The following is a 24,577-nucleotide window of genomic DNA, read 5'->3' as shown; positions in this document are numbered from 1 at the left end:
TTTAGGGACCTGTCTGTGGCTCGGATGGGACAGTGTGTTTAGGGTCCTGTCTGTGGCTCGGATGGGACAGTGTGTTTAGGGTCCTGTCTGTGGCTCGGATGGGACAGTGTGTTTAGGGTCCTGTCTGTGGCTCGGATGGGACAGTGTGTTTAGGGTCCTGTCTGTGGCTCGGATGGGACAGTGTGTTTAGGCTTCTCATCCCTAACCTCACGCAGCCCGAGTCTTCACGTCCTTAAGGGAGAAGATTTTCTCACTCTAATCACTGGACAGGAAGAACAACTCCCCACCTGCCACCATTCTGCCCGCCGTTGCCATGGTGATGCCCTTCTTCCTCCTCGTGCTCAGTGCAGGTAGGCTACATTTTGGTCTTTTGAGCCCCAAATCTCACACCTGTGTTGCTATGGTCACACACAGGTATAATTAATGCACACACTCTCAGTGCATGGCACCACTGACTGATCAATCTCAATAAAGTAAACAGGCAATTCACTACTGTAAAGATTTACTTAAGGTAGACTGTGCTCTCTGTCCTAGAGTTACATGAGCAATGCACTGAGACTGTGCTCTCTGTCCTAGTCACATGAGCGATGCACTGGGACAGTGCTCTCTGTCCTAGTCACATGAGCGATGCACTGAGACTGTGCTCTCTGTCCTAGTCACATGAGCGATGCACTGAGACTGTGCTCTCTGTCCTAGTCACATGAGCGATGCACTGAGACTGTGCTCTCTGTCCTAGTCACATGAGCGATGCACTGAGACTGTGCTCTCTGTCCTCAGCTCTCTGCACATCGGCCTTCCCCAGTCACTACAGATGCACGTTCTTCACAAAAAATAAATATATGACCTGGACTGCGGCTCAGGCCTACTGCCGGGAGAATCACGCGGACCTGGCTACTGTGTACAGCCAGGAGGAAGCAGAAAGGATTTTAAACATTGAAACAGGCGATCCCTCTGTGTGGATTGGCCTGAGGCGCAGTAACAGCAGTGTGAAATGGTCTAATGGAGTCCGTGTTAATTACACTAAAAATAAAGCTGATGATGGACGGAAGGAACCCTTCTGCACCACCATGAAGGCAGATGGAGATTGGGAGAATGTGAACTGCACCCTGGAGAGACCTTTCATGTGCTACAACAAAGGTAAGGAGGGCTTCACTCCTGCAGGGTCTGCAATGGTCATAATGGTCACAGACTCTGGAAGTTGGTTGGTCTGCGAGCAGGCAAGGTTTGTGCAGTAATGCTGCATTACAGTCCACCAATAATACCACCTCAAAACCCTGTATGATCACTTTCTATACTTCCTACTGTATGAACACTTTTAATACCTTCTACTGCTTCTTGGTTGTGTTTTTAAAAAATTCTCTTTGAAGATACAAGCAGACAATGAGTTTGCAAGAGGAAGGAAGTGGGTTTTTAACGTAACCCACGTTTGTAATTCAGAGTTGGGTTCTATCGGGCAAATCAACACAAGAGTAATAAAACATTTCTGTGCAAACTGGACACTGCAGGAGCACTGAATTATATTAAACGATAAAAATAAATATCTCTAAGTAAACAATGTTCCCTTTGGCACAAACCAGCACAATACTACCACAAACAATACGTGATTTATTAAGTTTTATAGGGTCCCAATTTCATGGTGTGCGTGTGTGTGCGTGTGTTCCTAGGAGATGGTGATCACCCCCTGAGTTACACCCTCATAAAGCAGAAACGCTCCTGGTGTGAAGCTCAGAGGTTCTGCAGACTGCACCACACTGACCTGGTCAGCATCAGCAGCAGCACCCAAAATGATGCAGTAAAGGAGGAAGGAAGGAGTAGCAACCCCTTCTGGATCGGCCTGATACACACGGACTGGGAGTGGTCTGACGGAGCGTGCTCCACCTTCAGAAACTGGAGGACGGGCAATCCTGGGGAAGTAAAGGACTGTGTGAAAGCAAGCACAGGCCAAAATTACCATACGTGGGTGGCATCTGACTGTACAAGTGAATTCCAAGCTCTCTGTTACAAAGGTAAGGGGGCTGGGGGGGGTGTAATGGTGAATTAACATGAGAGAAAGACACAGCAGATAGGGCTTTACTGGGAGTGTCTGTATGCACAGTCCTCATTCTGCCTCATTGCACAAATAAGAGTAGCACACACAATGCATGAACATATCGAGTCCCGCATATTTACTCAAATGTGAAAGACGTGATGCCAGTTCCTACCTGTGATGAGACAAACAAGCAGGGAGGTCAGAACCAGCCCCAGCACGACTGGCTGCTGTTCGTTTGCATCTCCCGCACTGTCAGTGTGTCTCCCCTGCAGACGAGATCCACGTGATTAAGAGCACTAAGACCTGGGAGAGCGCTCTGGACTACTGCAATCAGAACTACGAGGGATTCCTGCGCATCGAGTCCCCGCAGGACCAGCGCCGGCTGGAGGAGGAGCTTCACAAAAGCAACCTATCAGGGCCCGTGTGGCTGGGCCTCAGGCAGAGCCGTCTCTTTGGCTTCTGGATCTGGGCCAATGGGATGAATGTGGGGTGGAGCAACTGGGAGGGGGGCAGCCAACCAGAGCAGCCGCTGTCCCACATCTGTGGCGCCATAGCAACAAGTGGACCCGGGAAGTTCAAGTGGAGCGACCAGAACTGCCTCTCTAAAAGTTACTTCCTGTGCGAGGGAAGAAACGTTACGGGTCTGTGACCACCTCTATCTCGACCACTATTTCCACCTCTATCTCTACCACTATTTCCACCTCTATCTCTGACGTGATAGAAAACAAGCTTGCTTACTGTGTTTAACTATGTGAAATTCATCTTTATGTGTTTATAACAAAACTATGTATGTAACTTAATGTGCAAAATGGAAAGGTACTGGGAAGGAATGACCTTTGAGGAGGAAGACATGTGGATGAGCTGAGGGAGTCAGATGGATAACGATCTGGGCTTCAACTGCAATCATTTTGGGCACAAAGGGGACACAAGAAGCTCACAAATATGTAAACATGACTTCAGGGATACTTTGTAAATGGAGAAAAATTCACAGTTAGGGTTAGGGTTAGTCCATTTGCCATAAGCATATAATCAGAAGGGAGTCTGCTTGAACGGTTTCTTCTATTTGGCCAAATTAAAACTGTGTTGCTGAATTACTCTGTGACCTGACTAAATGGTTTGTCTCCATTGAAGGAAAAATCCATGACACTATCTCTACCACTATTCTCCTGTGTTTAAACAAGTCTTATTGCTGCTTCCCTGAGGTTGGCAGTGGTTTTATACTCATTTTCAAACCTGCGTTAAATGTAAAATCAGGATGACAAATTTCAAATAATTAGTCATTTAAACACCACAGCTAAATTCCTACACCGCAATATTGCAATAAAACTTATAATAAAAAATTAAAGTTCCATTTTTGGATTTGTTTCCTGACATATTTACTGTGTTTCTTTTTTGTAAAATGTTTTCCACAGATCTGAACCATACCATTTAAAACACACCCCACTGCACTTGGACCGTACCATTTAAAACACACCCCACTGCACTTGGACCATACCATTTAAAACACACCCCACTGCACTTGGACCATACCATTTAACACACCCCACTGCACCTGGACTATACCATTTAAAACACACCCCACTGCACTTGGACCATACCATTTAAAACACACCCCACTGCACTTGGACCGTACCATTTAAAACACACCCCACTGCACTTGGACCATACCATTTAAAACACACCCCACTGCACTTGGACCATACCATTTAAAACACACCCCACTGCACTTGGACCATACCATTTAACACACCCCACTGCACCTGGACTATACCATTTAAAACACACCCCACTGCACTTGGACCATACCATTTAAAACACACCCCACTGCACTTGGACCATACCATTTAAAACACACCCCACTGCACTTGTGCTGTCCCATTTAAAACACACCCCACTGCACTTGGACCATACCATTTAAAACACATCCCACTGCACTTGTGCTGTCCCATTTAAAACACACCCCACTGCACTTGTGCTGTACCACTGTAAGAAGTGTGCCCCAGACCCCCAAAGGAAACCGGACTGTTTACTGTGCTGACAGGGAGTCAGAAGGGTGTGATAAAGAGACAGTGCTCAATTGCAAAACATCCTACTGCATCAGCATTATGTGAACTTTAGGTTCTCCATAGGACAGTGTAATCATGCGCTGTATTGTTGGAATGCCGATGTCATGGGAAGCAAGTTGCAGTTAACAAACACTGCCCCAGGACACAGGAGAGAAGGAAGCCGTGTCTGGGGCAGCCCAGGGCAGTTCATCCTGAACAGGAATCAGCGATTTAACCTGCATTAAACCATCACTGCGCACGGACATCTGAACGGAACTTGGAATGAGTTTTACTGGAAGTCGTCCAAACGATTATGAAAATGAACCGCAGGAAAGACTTCAAACGGCCGGGCTGCACCCAGGCCAAGCCAAAGCCCCTCTGTGCTCATTTAGGAACGGCACTGCCAGCCAACGTGCTCCCAGCCCACTGCGGGTCCCTCTCTAACACCCCCACACCAGCGACCACCCCCAGCACACTCGGCGATGGGACTGTTGGGTCTGTGGGACTGTTGGGTCTACGCTGGAATCACTACCTTGGTTGCAAGCGTGAAAGAAAGAATGCATTATGGGGGGATTTAAGATTTCAGTAAATTGCACAGGAAGTTGCAGAAGAAAAAACCGGATCCGTCTTTTCAGCTTGAATAATTATATATGATAAACGATATGACATTGCACTGAGACTACAACAAGGAGGAAGGACAGCAACTCAAATCGAACATTGATCTTTTTTTTTTTTTAAATGTGCACAATGAGTCCTTGGTTTAAACAGAAATTGAAATGATTATTCTATTCATACAGTGCAGACCGTACGTATTTAGACAGTGGACAGCCATTGTTGTTGTTTTGGCTCTGTACACCAGCACATTGGATTTAGGCCTAAATGACACAATGAACAGAAATACAGACTGTCTGCTATAATCTAAGGGCATTTACATCCACATACAGGAACCCGTGTAGAAATTATAGCCCTTTTCATACATACTCCCCCCACTTAAGGGGACAGAAAGTAATTAGGCAATTGGCTGCTCAGGTTTCCCTTCTAGATGGGTCTAGTTAGATTCCTTGTTCAAACCCACAGTGAACACCACGTTAAATGCATTAGAGGCATTTTATTTTCCAGGAACAGGGTTTAAAGATGTGTCACGAGAAAGAAAAAAGTTTTCTCAAGTTGTCAGAGCAAAATAAAAAGGTTGTCAGAGAGTCTGAAACCAGAGTTTTGTGCATTAAGCAAACAGTCAGTTCCAGGCAAGAACTTTCTATCCCAATTAAATAGACTTTTAAGACCCTTAGAATAAAAAAAAAATAAAAAAAAAGCATTTGTGGGCAAATTACATTAAAATGCCAAGTCAATCGCATTTGGCTCTCTGGAGAAAAAGCTTAGAAAAACAACATTTTCCTTAAATGCACTCCATTTGACACTTTGCTGTTATACAAACAAGAAGGACAAAGGAACCCCCAGGTCTATAAAAATAATTTACAGAAGGCAGAAGTATACAGATTTCAGGAAGCCCTTATCAGACAACAGGCCAATGTACACAATCACCCGATAGCCTCATAACCAGTAAGGGGTCAACATGTCCAAATGACACCTGAACAGGAACCGGATGGATGCAGTGATACCACCTCTGCAGTTACACAGGTTCTGATCACACCTCAGCGGGCAAGGTGGTGTCACAAAGATGCGAGTCAGAAAAGCCACAGCGCCTCATCTGGTTGGTGGTGGCACCTGCAGCAGACGTGCAGTCCTCCTCAGGAGAAAGGGAGCGTCTGCTTGTGTAACGCTCTGCCGAAATCCACAGAGACCGTGTGCCATTCCCACAGCAAGGCTGGGACACTGAGGATGGGGAGACACCAGGCCAAAGAAGGCTGCGCTCATATGGGGTCTCCCAAATTTAACATGTCCTCTTATCACAGCAGTCAGAGAAAAGGTCCGTCCCAAATGACTAACCCTCACTGAGGTCATCAGTGGACAGCGCACAGTGAAAAAGACCTCTACATGTGCAAATGGCTGGAGCCATCATGCTAACAACAAACATATATTCTGGGCTTTAATCACCAGACACAGCATACTAATCTGTCCTTTTCCGGTGTGGACAAAGAAACCTCTCATCAAAAGCATGGGCCTGATGCCGCGCTAATGCAAAGCTGTGCCGAGCCACATGAAGAGTCAAACCCGGAAATGAGACGGCTGAAGGAAGCATCAGAGGGCCAGGAGGTGAGACAATCCACCAATCACACGGCTCGATTCATATTGCATTTCTAAACGCTCACCGCAATTTCCTGCAATGAAAGAGCTGGCCTCTGTGTATCAGATTTAAACCGTCATCAATCCGATTTAATAAACCTCTGGGGGGGGGGGGGATTGGTTTCTCTGGAACAGAATTACCACCATTTCCTACGAGCCAACAGGAAATACAGTGAGGATTGCGCGGTGTAACCTAATTGTTCCCCCACGGCTCTTTTAAATAGGAACCAAGTCATTTTAAAAAATCTGCATTGAGATATATTTAAAACGCAAGTAATAAGCCGTTTTGGTAAAATAAATAAATAACTTTGAGGCGTCGACGTTACCCGTGATTAGCTAGAGCACGTTATGTGTTTGGACTAGTACTGTGCATAGCCTCCTTTAGCTAGGATTAGTACCGAGGGGTGGTCTTCAGCGTTTTCAGTTGTGAGCGAGTTCGGTACCCGTGTAGGTAGGTAGGTTAATACAGGTGTGTATGCTAAACGTGTTTGGAATGCGTTGAACTGTCTAGTTTATAACGATTACGTTTACTAGTTAGCTAGTTAGTCTAGTTTGATGATGAATCATTTATAAACGCGTTGCACGAGCGCGTTTAATTTAAAACTCGTCGTCGAACCGTTAGCGTACTAACTAGCCAGTTTGCTCGCTCGCCAAGTGATTATAACTTAACAGTTGATGGTTGGCATAAAAATGCCGCATTTTAAAACACATCGTACGTTCATCGTACGCGTTCTGAGGAAAATGCTTAATGAATGTTGAAGTATACAGAAGTAATTACCTTTGTTGTTGAAAACTACCGGCGTACACTGAACCTCACACCCAGCATTCACGTAATTGATAGTGACTGACAGCTGACAAGCACGTGCGAAGTTGTTACAGGCATTTAGCAGACGCTCTTTTTCCAGAGCAAAGTACAAAACTTTTTACACAGCATTTAAATTGCATCCGTTTATACAGCTGGATATATAGTGAAGCAATGCAGGTTAAGGGTGAATTTCTCAAGGGTAGAACTCTTCTAATTATCAGCTTAATGCAGACCTTTAACTGTTGAATGAGGTGTGCTTTGTTTGGAGTGAAAACCTAAATAACGGTAGATTTCCAGGAACAGGGTTGGTTACCACCGTCGTACAACCGTCTCTGCTTGAGCCTAGAGCTAACGAAAATGTCAGAGTTTTCTTACGTTAACTTATTTCTAGATAGTGCATGTTTGGCTTGCTTGGATTTGCTTCCTCTAAAGACGTCTTAAGTGTTTGCTTAACAGTGCACAACTCGGAGGTTATACATCCAGCATACAATGGGGGCTTCAGGACCACGTTTGAAAACACCTCAAGACCATTTAAAATATGTATCAATGTCTATTATAGACCGTATTTCAAAAATGATACTTGATGATGCATTTTCTGTTTGAGTTAATTCACTTGGGACACTGGAGTCATGAATAAAGTGGACACTTTCCTTATCAGATTACATGCTTACCTTTGAAAAAGTTCCATTGAACTCTTGTCCCTGTCATTTATATTTTCAAATTGTTCTGTAATGTGCAGCATAACATTGTTTTCAGGATTTAAAAAATAACTTCAATCTGAACATATAAAATAGGCCTGATAAGCCGCGTTTCCACCGCAGGAACTATACCCCGGAACTAGGAACCTTTTGAGGAACTCAGTGCGTTTCCACCGCAGGAACTAGGGTCTAAATTTAGTTCTGGGGGCTTTGTTTTACCCCCCAAAACGTTCCTGCTCGGGGGGTAGTACTTTCCGAAAGTACAGGAACCTTTTGGGTGGAGCTTGCAGCGCTGAACATTTCTGATTGGTCGAGTACTCGCAGCACTTGTGTTGTATTTATTTTCCGCCATTACCCGCCATGTTTGAAAATATGCCGGCGCAACCCGATTTATTTTCATAATAACTTCAAATCAAACTTGTATGTTATGCGGCGCAGTAGCCTAGTTTTGGTTATAGCCTGCCAACGTCTTGGAATTATAACGTGTGCTCTTCTGTTCTTTTCTTGCTTTAGTATTCGTTTTATAAAATGCTAAGCATTCGTGCTGGGACAGCATATTACGTACTAAAACATTCAAACGGATTAATTCGGTTGCTGAATATTTTCTTCCGGATTTTCTTTGTTAGCCCATTGTAATTGAATCAAAACGTTTGATACAGTTATATGAGGTATGCGGTAGTTCTGCGTAAGTCACATTGGTGATACAGTAAAAGCAAACTGGAAATCACCTTCCGCACTTTTTGTCATGGTAAAATAACAGGTTAATTCTAGTAATAGTACCTTTAGCTTTTTCAGACTGCCGTAATTTTACTCTGCCATTCTTCAATTTCACAAAAAGACCAGGAAGACTATGGACTAATTTATGGTGCATGGTTCGCATCTGGAGGGCACACTTCGCTGCTCGGCTAGCAGTAACTCCGAAGGAAAACAAACGGTGGCTGTAGGCTACCACTACTAATTTAAAATTTCACGCAAGTCCGAGTTTTCGTTCTATTCTTGTCATTTTGCGATTAGCCTATATAGAATTGACGATGAGAAAGTAATCAAACAGCAAATTGTTTACAACGTGTGCATGTTTTCTGCTGTTGTTGCCAGTTATATTGGAAATGTGAATGCATTCTGTCGCTTCGGATGTCAAAACATGAAAGCGAATGTTCGCATGAAAACATAATGAATGTGTTTGAGAGGATATATAAAACAGTTACAATCTGACTATTGGTCTGTTAGGCTATATCCTATTTGTTGCATAACGGTCCAAGTTCAACTACCAACGACAGTTTTGCTTGACAACGGTAAAATATGCCCAAACGGCTGCAGAAGAATATTTCAATTCCATGTGATTAAATCGATAAAAATCAATAAATACAAAAGTAACCATATATAGTCATTGTTGGCAACCCGTTGTATATAAGTGGAATAAACCCCTCCGGGCTGTCCCGGTTATTAGAAAATAATGTAGGCTACTTCGGTGGTAGTATGGGGTTACAGAAAAATCATATGACAGATGGACCGACGACAACGTCGCTTTTCCATACGTCAGTGGGCTAATTTGCCTAATCTTCGCGGTACTTTAGACCCCGGTGGAAACGCAGACAGCCATTGGCTGAAGGAACCTTTTAGTTCCTGGTAAAGCAGTTCCTGGGACTGAAAGTTCCGGGTAATTTTGGTGGAAACGCGGCTATATAATCATACTTTCTTTTCTAATGAATAATAGAACTATAATGATGAGGGTTTATAAAGGACTTGGTTTATAACAATAAGGCTGCACTATGTTGTTGTACAGTTAAGCAAAGAACCTGATTAGAATTTTGTCAAATACCTAAACTGAATTTAAGCAATATGAAGATGTTAAGTAAATACACTGTTGCATTGTTAAGAACACCTCCCAAAATAAAACAAAATCATGTTAAGACACTAAAGTTTAACTGTATACTGAAGCCTGGGGCGAGGTCTTTAACAGTGCATAAAACACCCAAATCAAAACTCTGCGTGTGTTCCAGGGGTGAATTCACAGCACGAGGACACGATTCCAGCAGCTTCTCCTCTCTCCCGGTTCTGAACGAGAGGCACTGCACGGCGCGTGGAGCCACAGTCGCATCGATCGCGCGGAACATTGCGAGAAGGTAAAAAAAAAAACATCTGCTCTGCGCTATGCAAAAAATCAATCAAGAGCTGATGGTAGAATCAATGATGAATCAATGCTGACACAGCTGTTATGTGAGCGTGCCCACTCCTGTCAGACCGGGACGCGCCCCCGCGGCGCTGGAGTGGGGCGATGCTCTGGCCCGGGACGCGCCCCCGCAGCGCTGGAGTGGGGCGATGCTCTGGCCCGGGACACACCCCCGCAGCGCTGGAGTGGGGCGATGCTCTGGCCCGGGACGCACCCCCGCGGCGCTGGAGTGGGGCGATGCTCTGGCCCGGGACACACCCCCGCAGCGCTGGAGTGGGGCGATGCTCTGGCCCGGGACACGCCCCCGCGGCGCTGGAGTGGGGCGATGCTCTGGCCCGGGACACACCCCCGCAGCGCTGGAGTGGGGCGATGCTCTGGCCCGGGACACGCCCCCGCGGCGCTGGAGTGGGGCGATGCTCTGGCCCGGGACACACCCCGCGCGCTGGAGTGGGGCGATGCTCTGGCCCGGGACACGCCCCGCGCCGGAGTGGGGCGATGCTCTGGCCCGAGGCCGCCCGCGCGGCTGGAGTGGGCGTGCTCTGGCCCGGACACCCCGCGCGCATGGAAATTTGCAGACGCTCTTGTCCCGTGACACGCCCCCGCGGCGCTGGAGTGGGGCGATGCTCTGGCCCGGGACACGCCCCCGCGGCGCTGGAGTGGGGCGATGCTCTGGCCCGGGACACGCCCCCGCGGCGCTGGAGTGGGGCGATGCTCTGGCCCGGGACGCGGCCACAGCCCCGAGACGCCATTTCGGCTCCCGACGCGCTCCTCCCGCTGAAACGCTAATCGAGGCCGTCTGTCAGTTTCACTCGGCTATCAGCGCCGCTGTCACATGACGGATCACCACCGCAGTCGCGCCAACATTCAGGAATTCATTCCAGCCAGAAAAACAACCTTACTTATCCTTCCGTGACAAAGCTGCTCACTCTTCCGTAAATAATACACAGACTCAATATCTCGCAGGCTCGAAAGTGGGAAGATTGGTGAGGGAGACTAAATTTATTAAAAATCATGCCAAAGCAAAGTGGTTTTCTTCCACAGTTTTCTTTCCTGTGTACCTGCACCTCCAGGCATCTAGTCAACTGCAGAGCAGCTCCTACAGTACTCCCACACATTATTCCAAGACGAGGATGACTCCACAGAATCCATCTCTGCTACATTTGCCTAAAAGTTAACGCCCATCAGTTGGGGTTTGCTTGTTTGAGGAAGTAGTTTGTTTTTTGTTGTTGTTCTGCCGTAACTGAATCAGCGTACAACGGTGTAGCTGTTCTGGACTGGGAAGTACAGCAGTTCATTGTTGCCATGACAGCACAACCACCATTAATAACTTGTTCTTGTTTACTCTGCGTGAAGCAATCAGTCCCTGGATTGAAGTAGGTTTGGGCGAGGCGGACCCTTCCGGGTCCTGTGTTTCATACAGACTTCTGCTCCTAATTATTTAACTGTCCCGATCATTTGGGTGATTTGGTACTTTGGCCTGATTGCCCGATAAGGTCATTAATGATGGCTGAAGTCCCTCCCGGTGTCCACATGTGAAATGTACATGGTCTGCACAAGACATTGTAAATTGTTGAATGTGCAAGTGAGCCACCCATGGTGTACAGGACTAATTAGCCAATAGTAACACAGAGTACATCGGTGGAAGCAAAAACTTGCATATTCATGAAATTTAATTTCCCACCACTGGAACACAAACACATGCCTTGCCCTAAAAATGTCTCTGATTTGTTATTTGTGTCATCTGCTTGGTACATGGGTTTCATAGTGCAATAAGCAATTACCATTAGGAGGAGTAGTTTTTTTGGTCCACTGTCTTTTTAACAATACTGGAGGGAGGGTCTTCCCGTTTCAGAATTGAAACAGGCTGGGTAGAGTAACACCTGACCTCACAGTGCACAGGGCTGCCCGGCCATCTGTGCAGGGGCAGATTAACTGTCATATTGCTGGGTCTCCTGACAAACCAGCCAATTAGCTCTCAGGTACAGAGAACCCCCCCAGTCTCCCACACTTTCAAACATCTAATCAAAAATACACCTTTTTTGAGCATCAAAAACGCCTCAGCAGTGCCCTTCGTTAGTGATTTTGGATAATTAGGATTGAGTCACCGCAGTTCTCCCACTGTGTAAAGGTGAAGCGCTTTGATTTGTTCAAACAAGCTAATCAGTAATCTAAACCTGGAGTGCGGGATTGGATCAGAAGCACAGCCGCTCCTATCTGTCACAATGCGGACTGCCCCCCTCAGTAGCACGCCCCCGTGTGGAGCATCTGTCACAATGCAGACTGCAAGGTGTGCGCGCAGCACTGAAGAATGACAAGCGGGACGACTTTGACAGGCGGTGTGTCATCCTGTCAGGTATTCCAGTGCTCTGCTCATTCCAGGGAGTTATGTCATCTAATACAAACAAAGACTGAATGGCCATTTAGATACAGCACAATTCCTGAATGCAAGCAAACAACAGTGTCATTCTGTGATATGAGGTCTGTTGGAAATGATCCATGCTTTTCAATAAGCACCTCTTTGTACTGCCTGTAGTTCCACTGTGAAGCATTTTCTGTACATTATCAACATAATGGACCAAGATGCTTTAGTGCACTTACTACTTTTTATCTTTTATGTGTAGCTCTCTCCCTTTGTGGAGTGCCATACTTCCTGTGGCTCAAAACAAGTGTTTCACTATTTTTTATGGTTAAAAGCAGACTATGCAGATTTTTTTTACTTAGATATTATTTTATGATATTTTCATCAGAATCTATGATGCACTGGCAATCTATGTCTTTACTTAGTTTCACCAAATCCCTGCACCTTTTACCTGTATTTGTTATTCTATAATATGTTTTTGGGACGTTTCTGGGTGTGGCACTCTTTTTTGTGTGTGTGTGTGTGTGTTGGGGGGGGGGGGGGGGAGGGACGTGGGCATGGCTACAGAGCCTGTGGTTTGGCATCACACAGAATCTAGAATGGAAGCAAAAAACATGCACGGTATACCTTTAAGTATCTTACATAGTGAGAGTGAGAGAGCGAGACAGAGAAAGTGAGAGAGTGAATCCTTTCTGCGTAGAAGTTCCCATTTCCTCCCATAGTCCAGGGCATGGCGAAGCCATCACTGCCTGGGTTCCTAGCAGGATGCTACAAACAAGCAATCCACACTTTGATTTGGAGTTTGATGGGTTTGGAAAACTAGGTGCAGAATACTCCTCCGAGCCACTAGGGGCAGTCTCTGCACATTGTACGTCATGCTGTTATCTCAGTCAAACACAGCAGGACGTCGCCTGCCGAACGAGGCGGCCATGCTGTGCGCACGGCTGGTAGAAGGCCTGCCTCCTCGGTGACTCATCAGCAGCAAGAAGCACGACAAGTAAATTAAAAATGTGAACCTGCAGCCAATTAATTAATTGGTTATGGGGACCAGGAGAGAGGAGGCGGCGAAGCTCTTAAAGTCTGCATAGCTGGTGCTCAGCCAGAGCGCCACTCAAACTGTACCCCTGAGCAAGCATTGAAAAGGCTTCAATACATGCCCAGCGGTGTAAAATATGAGATATGTCTCTGTTTAGCGACTAACCAACGCACCCAGTCATACGCGATGGGGATAATGCCTCTGATGTCTGAATTTATGAGTTATTATTGTGTTTTCTAAAGCTTTATTGGTCAACACACATCATTTGTATTTATATATCAATGTTGGACGCTGAGATGTTCGTCACTCAGACCGTTTTATTGCTTTTTTCCCCCTTATTCAGCCGAAAACGCAGAATTATTCATCACACAGCTGACAGATTTCCACTGGCAGCTGCAGCGGTCTGTCACGCCGCTACGCCTGCGCTGATGCAGGCCACTGCCTGTCACTCTCCATCCGCTGAACTTATTTTACGATCGATACTTTGTTAGATGTTGCAAGCAGCCTTATTAAATAAAAAAAATAAATACATTTTTAAAAGAAGAGGAAATTCTACTCACCCGTTATTTATTTTTTTGCTGACGGTGTTTCTGTGAGACGAAAATGTTGAAATGAAAGCCAGCCGCTGCAAATGAGGTCATTAGTGAGCTTTTTGTCTTCAGGTGTGCGGGCTGAAAGAGCCAAGAGGAAAACGCACACAGAAGTGGCACAGTGGGAGGGGCAAGGTGGGAGGGGCCACAGTGGGAGGGGCCAAGGTGGGAGGGGCCACAGTGGGGGGGGGCAAGGTGGGAGGGGCCCAGTGGAAGGGGCATGGTGGGAGGGGCCACAGTGGGAGGGGCCACAGTGGAAGGGGCAAGGTGGGAGGGGCCACAGTGGAAGGGGCACAGTGGGAGGGGCCTAAGTGACATATACAGTGAGCTGGGATGTCAGGAAGAGAGATACATTTGTTTTGTGTCAGTTAAACAAGGGGAATAACTAGATGGGGGGATTAGATTGAAAGATGATCCAAGTTGAGAATTTTACCATGAAACTGAAGTGAACAGCCATCACCTTCAGGTCTGCACATGGCTTGCCCCACCTTCAGTGACCCAACACCTGACTGTCACATCCAGAAAACAGCACCTTCTACAGCACAGTATCTCGAGTCGGCCGCTACACTGGGCTGTCGGGTTTCTACTGGTGCTAGGAGGATACTGGTCTCACACTGGTCCACACACATTGCCTGGTCTTCCAAGGTCTCCCACTCAAATGGGCGACTTACGGAGGCCGGTCACAGGGACTGATAGGGTGAACAATTCCATAAGGCACTTATTATCAAATGAAAATCAAACGGCTTATCAGAGCTCAACAACTCACGATGCTAAACATTTCAAAACATTCCTTTATTATAAATAAATTATTTGTAGAAAAAGTAGCATGCGTCAACCCTTGCAATAACAGATTCACAACCCAGAGACGATGGTCCTGATGGCTGATGCAAGAGACGAGCTTGTCTTGTGCTGCAGGTCGGACACAGTGGGACAAGAATGAAAAAATCTTCACAACCACAAAAATACTTACAAGAAGAATAACGACAAACATGGCCAACTCTCCCGACTTCTCCCATTTTTCCACAACATTTTTTTTGTCGACATTCCGCCCCCCCCCCCTGACTCCAGGCTCTGAATGTTTTCTTTTTCTGCGTCTACCGGCTTGCGGTGTTTGTTTTGTTTTTTTTCAGTCGATGTCATCGTTTGCTTGTTAAGATTTTTTAAAAAATTCCTCACAGGGCCGTGTGGACTGGGGGGGGGGGGGTGAACCCGGGCGGAGTGAAAGGCGGTGGCGCTGGTTTTCGAGTCGGGCGCGCTCGGCGTCGGTCGTGGGCGATGGCGCGGGACGGTAAAGGTTGCTCATGCTTGGGCGCCTGTGGGTCCGCGATGCCCGTGGAGCGTGGCAGAGTGGCGAGCGCAGGCTGGCGTGCCTGCCACCCTTCCCTCCGGACCGCCCCTTCAGATGGCATGATTGCTATAGCTGATGTACGTAGTCTTGGTCGATGGAGCTGCTGAGAGAAAATGATTATTACTATTATTATTATTATTATTATTATTATTATTATTATTAGCAGTTTATTCCCCAGTTCTGCCATTAAACACTACAGTGCTGCTTCACCCCAGCCCAACCGAGCTGCTCAGGCTGCATCTCTCACAGAGTGACCTGTGTCGGTTCAGGAGACGGCGGAGTCTGCTGAATCAGCACACCAGGCACCCGCCACTTCTGCTCATGCCCACAGTCTGCTAGCCGCGCTCACACGGACATGAGTCAGGGGAAGACACGTCACGTGCAGCCCAACTGACAAAACCTGTGGGCCCGTCATATGGCAGTGATGGTCGCTGGTGCATGAGGAAACGCTGCCATCCAAGCTGGCTAAAACTGGCTGTTTGGCTGTCGTCACAATTGGCTGCCACGATTGGCTTTCATCACCTCAAATCCCAGGGTGACGACAGCCAATCGTGTGCCACCCTGCAGGGCTACTGGCACGGTGCAGGTTCAGTACCAGACTGTGGGGCCCATCCAGACACCCGAACAGAACCTTCCCAGGACCAGCCATCCAGTGGCTTCAGCCTACAACAGTAATATTTCAGTGATAAAATAGACCGAGACGCTGTTATTTTGAAGTGTGGAGAAGCTGAGAAGACAGCTTTACAGACTGCATGAAGTCATCTGATTATAAGAGTTTGTTTATTGTCTTTGGCTGTGAGCATCAATATTCTATGTTGCATTATATCTACTAAATACACGTCAGCCTGGTCATGTTTTTAAAAGAAAACAGCCTGTCAAAGCAAATGATGTTTTTAGATCAAAATGAATGTCTAAGCTGGAAAATATTGTATGTTGTATTTTGAAAGAGACAAACTATTGGCTCCTGTCTTTACTTTTACTATCTTGAAAACCATCTTGTATGAACCTTTCCCCTCCAACAATTCATTTTAAAGTTCATGGGGAGGAAGAAAAAAATGTTCACAGTATAATGCAAAACAAACCTTTGAAAACATTTGTGGAAACATGTCCAACATTTATCAAATAAAAACAGTTGTAGCAAAAAAAAAAAAAAAAAGTTAAGTGCGAACAAGTCAGCAGAAATATAATGAGAGTAAATTAAGATTGGCCGGTAAGAACAGTTTTGAAAACCCAAGTGCTGACACTAGAAATGCTCTTTGATGTGAGAAAGAAAGCGACTGCATCTTAACAAAAAGACGGGTTTTGGGTAATTACTTTGAGCATTTGTTTTTGCAGCAGTCTTGGTCGAGTACAGGAAGTAGCAGGCAATCTCAACACATTCTGCTATCCTGCTATAAGAGTTTTTAATCCTAAACTTCCACTGAAGTGTCGAGGGGGTCAGACTATTCTCAAACCACTATGTCCCCTGAGAAGAGGAGCTCCCCACGGCAACTAAGTCAGCATCAAAATTATATATTCATATGCAGAAAACCCACTGGAAATACAAATGCATTAAATTACTGAAATGATCGCAAATTCACACATGAGCGCTCAGACACCCTCCAGCTGACAGGCCTGAAGAACACAGCACGAGCAGTGGGGTGTGTGAGTGTAGGGGAGCAGTGGTGTGTGTGAGTGTAGGGGAGCAGTGGGGTGTGTGAGTGTAGGGGAGCATGGGGGTGTGGTGTGGAGCTGTGGGGAGCAGTGGGTGTGTGGTAGAGGGGAGCAGTGGGGTGTGTAGTGGGGGCAGTGGGGAGCAGTGGGGTGTGTGAGTGTAGGGGAGCAGTGGGGGAGCAGTGGGGTGTGTGAGTGTAGGGGAGCAGTGGGGTGTGTGAGTGTAGGGGAGCAGTGGGGGAGCAGTGGGGTGTGTGAGTGTAGGGGAGCAGTGGGGGAGTGGGGTGGTGAGTGTAGGGGGAGCAGTGGGGGAGCAGGGGTGTGTGATGTAGGGGTGTGAGGAGTGGGTTAGGGAGCAGTGGGGTGTGTGAGTGTAGGGGTGTGTGCAGTGGGACTTGGGGAGCAGTGGGTGTGGGTGAGGGAGCAGGAGGTGTGTGAGTGTAGGGGCATGGGGCAGTGGGTGTGAGTGTAGGGAGCAGTGGGGGTGGGTGTGGAGTGTAGGGGAGCAGTGGGGGCAGTGGGTGTGTGAGTGTAGGCAGAGCAGTGGTGTGTGTGAGTGTAGGGAGCAGTGGGGTAGATGTGTGTGAGTGTAGGGGAGCAGCGGGGTGGTGAGTGTGGGAGCGGGGTGTGGTGAGTGTACGCGTGGGGGTTTGGGGAGCAGTGGGTCTAGGTGGTCTACGCTCAGTGGGTACTTGGAGCAGGCGATCAGTTGGCTCACCTGCAGCCTTGCCTGTGCGGCTAGTGGATGCGCGTGATGCTTGAGCTCGCGTGGGACCGCTCGGGTGAGAGGATATGTCACCTTCGCATGTAGAGCATCCAGGACACGACGCTAGACTCAGAGAGACCGTAGGGGTGGTCTGGATGTACATCTGCAGGGGAGAGACCGTCAGGGTGGTGGTCTGGATGTACATCTGCAGGGGGCGGGGGGGGGAGTGTTTACTATTCATCAGATTATAATTACTGTCACCATTCATGGAGCTATCCATTCATCCATTCACTGTTGCTATGTTGTTATTTATGCAACCTATTATTCAAACATATTATTCGCTTTGGTGATAAGACACAGGGCATCGTCACGGCAATAAAGAATTTCTCAAAATGAACCAGAGAGAGGAGGAGGAGGAAAAGAGAGAGCGGAAAAGGAGACAGAAAGAGATTAAAAAGTAGAAAAGTAGTTCATAAATCTATCACCACATTTTAGTTTGGGTCCGTATAATAAAGGGATATTATACCAGTGCCTTTTGCCCAGAAATCCGTGACTGTGACTAAAACCTGTAAATGTTCTGCATCTCCTCCCTGCATTAAAACACAGTAAGAATCAAGCCCACGCCCACTGGACTCCATGCACCTTCTCCAGTAGGAGGAGCTTGAGCTGTCACTCAACCCATCGGCCAATAGGTGAAGACCCCTGGTGGCCGTGCTGAGCGGTGCACTGTAAAGGCCCTATAGGGGCTCTGGAGGGGGGCGACAGGAAGCTCGCCCCGCCAGCCGTCCCACAGGCACACTGCAGCACGCTTCCATTTACAATGTCACCCACAGGATGAGAGACAATTAAACGGGTTTACCCCACTTACGTTTTTAAATTCTTTTCTTTTTTATTATTATTATTATTAATAAACACAGCATGCCTCAACAGAATTCCACATTAATTAAAGGTTCTTGAGGAGACGCATGTTTTTATGCGATATGACAGACAAAAGGTAATAGTGTGTGAATTTCACCATTCAGAGGACACCAAGAGGACCGGCACTAATCCTAACAGATCATGTTTGACAGGTATTTTAACTCTTGTGCAAAGTGAAAATGATCTATCCATCTGTTTCACTAATCGCAACACTCATCTATTTGTACAGCAAGAAACGGGCGGTTTCAGAAGAATCCAGCACAGCACAGAGACACGTAGACAGAGGAGAAAAAAGGAATGTGTTCTCATAGCAGGCATTCCTACCGGACAGCCCACAAAGGACGCAAAGACCCTTCCCCACTAATCAATAGAACATTATGGCCCTGACCAATCAACATCTTCCCTTTGACTTGCAATTCAGTGCCTTTTTATTTCCTTCTCAAGCACAGTCTGGTTAGTAGCTTAGTCAATCACCAAAATGATGTCGCAAAACGCAACAGAAACTTTGGCTTCATTTGTGAGTCAAAGTTAAGCACACATGCCAGTAAAATCCTGCTCTCTAAGCAGTTGCCTGGGATGTGATATGAGAGTACTGTGTCTGGATATCACGTCCTTACAGAACAACCCCCCAGGTGAGTTTCTAAAGCAATTACACACTAAGAGCCCAGCCCAGGCGGTCCAGTGGCTGAGACTGATCAGAGACCCGTGATGATTGGCTAGTGTGTGGCCAAACAGCCAAAGCTTCCGGAAGCTTCCGCTCAGGAGATGGAGCAGCTTTAATGTCTGAGACTCGCGGGGGCCCCTGACATGAACAGCTTGACTGGCTGTGAAGCTGACAGGCAGACGCCAAGACGCTCCCCCCCCATCGTCTCTCTCCTTTACTGTCTCCATTAGTCACACCCTGCACCTCTCAGAACAACCAATCCTGAGGAAGATCTCCCCTTTCCTTATCAGCCCCCCGAGGAGAGCATTTCAGCTCGTCTGACAGGTGAAGGAGTGATAAGCGACTTACAGGGGTGTTTTACCCTCACATAAAGGCCTGGAAATCCCGTCACACAAAAGCCAGGCTGACAGAAGCACAGTGCACGGGGATTATAAATCTGACATATAAATTCATCTCTGAATAACTTAATGCACACCTCACAGAAAGAAAAAAATCCTCTTACGTCTGGGCCATCAGCGCAGTAAAGATGATCTTTGTTGGAGCTGAGCAGTGAAATACACGTTTAATAATTCATGATGTGGAAAATGAAAGGTTTATCAGTGCATTTATGAAATAAATCAGAATTTCAGCCAGATGTGGCTGCAGCTGGACATTTGCGTGGCTAGAACGACACAGGGCTCATTCTCCGGCCCACTCAGTTCCATTGATTATTGTCCTGTGTGGTATTCCGTAGTCTGAGCGAGCCGTCTGTGTCATGATAGCCCCGCCCAGTCAGAGGAGAGTCAGGTCTCTGGCCATGCCAGGGACGACCTCTGAACTGAAGTCATGTGACTCATCTGCTGTGTTAATCGGTGCAGAAGCCCGGCTTGCTGAGCTTCACAGCCAGCTCACAGCTGCTCTTTAATACCTGCATGTTTATTTATTTAGCTTTTTTTAATATCAATGCATCTGCCAATCAGAAGTCTCATTTCCCTGTTACAGCATTCCAGAAAAGATTTCATAATCATTTCTGGTGCTGCAGGCTGTAAATTGTCTTCTGACGGATTCTCTCTGCCCCCCCCCCGCCACTCGTGACTCACTGCTCATCCAGCAGAACCTGAACGTTCCAAATAAATCCAAAGCCAAAGCTGTAATTTGAATTTCATGAGAGCAAGACGTGAGAAATAAATAGCAAGGGCTTGCGTGCACTCTTTGGTTTGCCTGCTGAAGAGATCCAGTTACTCTCCTAAGCTCAGAGCGTTTATGTAAGGCGCAGTCTGACTGACGTCCACAGCTACACGACCCAAGGGGAAAATCAAGAGCACCTTTATTAAAGGGCCTGTCTGCAAGCTGCCAGTCTGTCTGATAAGGTTAATATGCATCCTGCACAGAAAGCAAGCACTTTAACACCATGTTATAACTCTGACCTGTGTTTCCTAATGCATAATGCTCTGTATTTGTTCTAACTCTGACCTGTGTTTCCTAATGCATAATGCTCTGTATTTGTTCTAACTCTGACCTCTGTTTCCTAATGTAGAATACTCTGTATTTGTTCTAACTCTGACCTGTGTTTCCTAATGCATAATGCTCTGTATTTGTTCTAACTCTGACCTCTGTTTCCTAATGTAGAATGCTCTGTATTTGTTCTAACTCTGACCTGTGTTTCCTAATGCATAATGCTCTGTATTTGTTCTAACTCTGACCTGTTTCCTAATGTAGAATACTCTGTATTTGTTCTAACTCTGACCTGTGTTTCCTAATGTAGAATGCTCTGTATTTGTTCTAACTCTGACCTGTTTCCTAATGCATAATGCTCTGTATTTGTTCTAACTCTGACCTCTGTTTCCTAATGTAGAATGCTCTGTATTTGTTCTAACTCTGACCTCTGTTTCCTAATGCATAATGCTCTGTATTTGTTCTAACTCTGACCTGTTTCCTAATGCATAATGCTCTGTATTTGTTCTAACTCTGACCTCTGTTTCCTAATGTAGAATGCTCTGTATTTGTTCTAACTCTGACCTGTGTTTCCTAATGCATAATGCTCTGTATTTGTTCTAACTCTGACCTGTGTTTCCTAATGTAGAATGCTCTGTATTTGTTCTAACTCTGACCTGTGTTTCCTAATGTAGAATGCTCTGTATTTGTTCTAACTCTGACCTGTGTTTCCTAATGTAGAATGCTCTGTATTTGTTCTAACTCTGACCTCTGTTTCCTAATGTAGAATGCTCTGTATTTGTTCTAACTCTGACCTGTTTCCTAATGCATAATGCTCTGTATTTGTTCTAACTCTGACCTGTTTCCTAATGTAGAATGCTCTGTATTTGTTCTAACTCTGACCTGTGTTTCCTAATGTAGAATGCTCTGTATTTGTTCTAACTCTGACCTCTGTTTCCTAATGTAGAATGCTCTGTATTTGTTCTAACTCTGACCTGTGTTTCCTAATGCATAATGCTCTGTATTTGTTCTAACTCTGACCTGTGTTTCCTAATGTAGAATGCCCTGTATTTGTTCTAACTCTGACCTGTGTTTCCTAATGCATAATGCTCTGTATTTGTTCTAACTCTGACCTGTGTTTCCTAATGCATAATGCTCTGTATTTGTTCTAACTCTGACCTGTGTTTCCTAATGCATAATGCTCTGTATTTGTTCTAACTCTGACCTGTGTTTCCTAATGCATAATGCTCTGTATTTGTTCTAACTCTGACCTGTGTTTCCTAATGTAGAATGCTCTGTATTTGTTCTAACTCTGACCTGTGTTTCCTAATGTAGAATGCTCTGTATTTGTTCTAACTCTGACCTGTGTTTCCTAATGTAGAATGCTCTGTATTTGTTCTAACTCTGACCTGTTCCCTAATGTAGAATGCTCTGTATTTGTTCTAACTCTGACCTGTGTTTCCTAATGTAGAATGCTCTGTATTTGTTCTAACTCTGACCTCTGTTTCCTAATGCATAATGCTCTGTATTTGTTCTAACTCTGACCTCTGTTTCCTAATGCATAATGCTCTGTATTTGTTCTAACTCTGACCTGTTCCCTAATGTAGAATGCTCTGTATTTGTTCTAACTCTGACCTGTGTTTCCTAATGTAGAATGCTCTGTATTTGTTCTAACTCTGACCTGTTCCCTAATGTAGAATGCTCTGTATTTGTTCTAACTCTGACCTGTGTTTCCTAATGTAGAATGCTCTGTATTTGTTCTAACTCTGACCTCTGTTTCCTAATGTAGAATGCTCTGTATTTGTTCTAACTCTGACCTGTGTTTCCTAATGTAGAATGCTCTGTATTTGTTCTAACTCTGACCTGTGTTTCCTAATGCATAATGCTCTGTATTTGTTCTAACTCTGACCTGTGTTTCCTAATGTAGAATGCTCTGTATTTGTTCTAACTCTGACCTGTGTTTCCTAATGTAGAATGCTCTGTATTTGTTCTAACTCTGACCTGTGTTTCCTAATGTAGAATGCTCTGTATTTGTTCTAACTCTGACCTGTGTTTCCTAATGCATAATGCTCTGTATTTGTTCTAACTCTGACCTGTGTTTCCTAATGCATAATGCTCTGTATTTGTTCTAACTCTGACCTGTGTTTCCTAATGCATAATGCTCTGTATTTGTTCTAACTCTGACCTGTGTTTCCTAATGCATAATGCTCTGTATTTGTTCTAACTCTGACCTGTGTTTCCTAATGCATAATGCTCTGTATTTGTTCTAACTCTGACCTGTGTTTCCTAATGCATAATACTCTGTATTTGTTCTAACTCTGACCTGTGTTTCCTAATGCATAATGCTCTGTATTTGTTCTAACTCTGACCTGTGTTTCCTAATGTAGAATGCTCTGTATTTGTTCTAACTCTGACCTGTGTTTCCTAATGTAGAATGCTCTGTATTTGTTCTAACTCTGACCTGTGTTTCCTAATGTAGAATGCTCTGTATTTGTTCTAACTCTGACCTCTGTTTCCTAATGCATAATGCTCTGTATTTGTTCTAACTCTGACCTGTGTTTCCTAATGTAGAATGCTCTGTATTTGTTCTAACTCTGACCTGTGTTTCCTAATGTAGAATGCTCTGTATTTGTTCTAACTCTGGCCTGTGTTTCCTAATGCATAATGCTCTGTATTTGTTCTAACTCTGACCTCTGTTTCCTAATGTAGAATGCTCTGTATTTGTGGGTGTGTCTATAGAACTAGAGGTTTATCTTTTCTAAACATAATAAATCTTTTCGTTTTTATGCTGATGACACACAGCTTTACCGCTCTGTCAAGCCAAACGAAATGGCTGGGTTAGCTGCTCTTCACGATTGTGTATTTCATACCAGCTGCTGGATGGCCCAACATGTTCTGCACCCGAGCAGAGGTGAGACTGAGGTTTTAATTACTGGTCCCAACCCTGAGTCTGAACTTACATCCTGTAAATGATGTTCTCTCTCAGACTGAATGTGAAGCCTGCCTCTCAGAACCTCAGGTTTATTTTCGATTCTTGCCTAAATATTAAAAAGGTAGTGCAATCCCGCTACCATTAGCTCAGGAACATGGCCAAGACTCTGCCATGTTTATCTCTTTCCCACAATGAGAAAGTAATTCCTGATTTTATCTGATCTCCATTAGATTACTGCAGCTCTCTGTACGGAGTTTCAAGTAGTCGTGTACTGCCTAGGCTTCAGCTTGTTCAAAATTCAGCAGTAAGAGTTTTATTTAAGACCAGTAAAAGGACACATATCACCCCACTCCTTGCCAAACTTGGCTGGCTACCTGGCTTTTTTTTTTTTTTTTAAGATTTAAACATTTTTATTGATTACTTTCAAAGTTTTGCATGGCCTAGCACCGACAGTATATTTCTGAGCTTTTAGTGCCATACCGTTCAGGGCGATAGCTCCAATCCTCCCAGAGTGCTCTCCTAACTTTCCTCTGCTCCCAACTTAAACTAAAGACGATATATCTTTATCTGTGAGGCTCCCAAAGAATCTGGAGTTCACTCTCTGCTCACATTAGAGAGGCAGAGACAGTTGACAGTTTTAAGTCATTTTTAAAAACTTTTTTATTTTTAAAAATTTTTTTAGATTGGCCATTGGGTGAATTATGTTTAAATTTTAAGTCATATTGTGTATTTCAATATTCTCTTATCCTTTTTATTGCTGACTATTATTATTATTATTATTATTATTATTATTACTGCCAAACCCCATTATTAAGTTGTCAGGACACACAGACAGCTCAGTGTTGTAGTGTCAGCATTGATTAACTACAAATTGGAGTATTACCGTGTACAGTAGAACAAACTGTGATATTTAACTAACCCTTCCCACCTGAGCTTATCACACTGAAAAAGTTACATCCTAAAATCA

At 45.3% G+C, this 24,577-nt stretch overlaps 3 protein-coding genes and 1 long non-coding RNA gene across 7 annotated transcripts in view; 2 read left to right on the top strand and 2 right to left on the bottom strand.

Moving 5' to 3' along the window:
• LOC135245677 (prosaposin receptor GPR37-like) overlaps positions 1 to 7,148 on the bottom strand; it is a 75,560-nt gene extending 68,412 nt beyond the window's left edge. For all 4 annotated transcript variants that reach the window (XR_010327332.1, XR_010327335.1, XR_010327333.1 and 1 more), the window contains exons 1-3: positions 7,097 to 7,148; positions 2,202 to 2,645; positions 1,757 to 1,904 (exon numbers count right to left, since the gene is read on the bottom strand). The gene's annotated coding sequence lies outside the window, so the exon portion shown is untranslated. The remainder of the gene's footprint in view (positions 1 to 1,756; positions 1,905 to 2,201; positions 2,646 to 7,096) is intronic.
• LOC135245678 (macrophage mannose receptor 1-like) lies at positions 170 to 3,497 on the top strand. Its single transcript, XM_064318904.1, has 4 exons — positions 170 to 350; positions 778 to 1,137; positions 1,665 to 2,006; positions 2,302 to 3,497. Exons 1-4 carry the CDS (start codon positions 314 to 316, stop codon positions 2,676 to 2,678), a joined length of 1,116 nt encoding a protein of 371 aa, XP_064174974.1. The 5' UTR covers positions 170 to 313; the 3' UTR covers positions 2,679 to 3,497.
• A 70-nt stretch (positions 7,149 to 7,218) lies between the features above and the next one.
• LOC135245681 (uncharacterized) lies at positions 7,219 to 14,077 on the top strand. Its single transcript, XR_010327338.1, has 3 exons — positions 7,219 to 7,427; positions 9,822 to 9,944; positions 13,730 to 14,077. It is a non-coding gene; the product is annotated as an uncharacterized LOC135245681 (long non-coding RNA).
• A 751-nt stretch (positions 14,078 to 14,828) lies between these two features.
• Positions 14,829 to 24,577, bottom strand: part of LOC135246059 (metabotropic glutamate receptor 8-like) — a 97,567-nt gene continuing 87,818 nt past the window's right edge. The window contains exons 11-12 of the mRNA XM_064319551.1: positions 17,823 to 17,888; positions 14,829 to 14,885 (exon numbers count right to left, since the gene is read on the bottom strand). Of these exons, the coding sequence (XP_064175621.1) occupies positions 14,829 to 14,885; positions 17,823 to 17,888 (123 nt within the window). The remainder of the gene's footprint in view (positions 14,886 to 17,822; positions 17,889 to 24,577) is intronic.

Source organism: Anguilla rostrata, chromosome 19 (assembly GCF_018555375.3).
Source record: "Anguilla rostrata isolate EN2019 chromosome 19, ASM1855537v3, whole genome shotgun sequence".
NCBI classification, from domain to species: Eukaryota; Metazoa; Chordata; class Actinopteri; order Anguilliformes; family Anguillidae; genus Anguilla; species Anguilla rostrata.
This window is presented reverse-complemented; position numbering and strand designations above follow the sequence as displayed.

Coding starts and splice junctions, on each gene's coding strand:
- LOC135245678 (XM_064318904.1), top strand. CDS start 314: ATGGTGATGCCCTTCTTCCTCCTCGTGCTCAGTGCAG. Junction 351..777: donor CCTCCTCGTGCTCAGTGCAG/GTAGGCTACATT, acceptor CTCTGTCCTCAG/CTCTCTGCACATCGGCCTTC. Junction 2,007..2,301: donor CCAAGCTCTCTGTTACAAAG/GTAAGGGGGCTG, acceptor TCTCCCCTGCAG/ACGAGATCCACGTGATTAAG.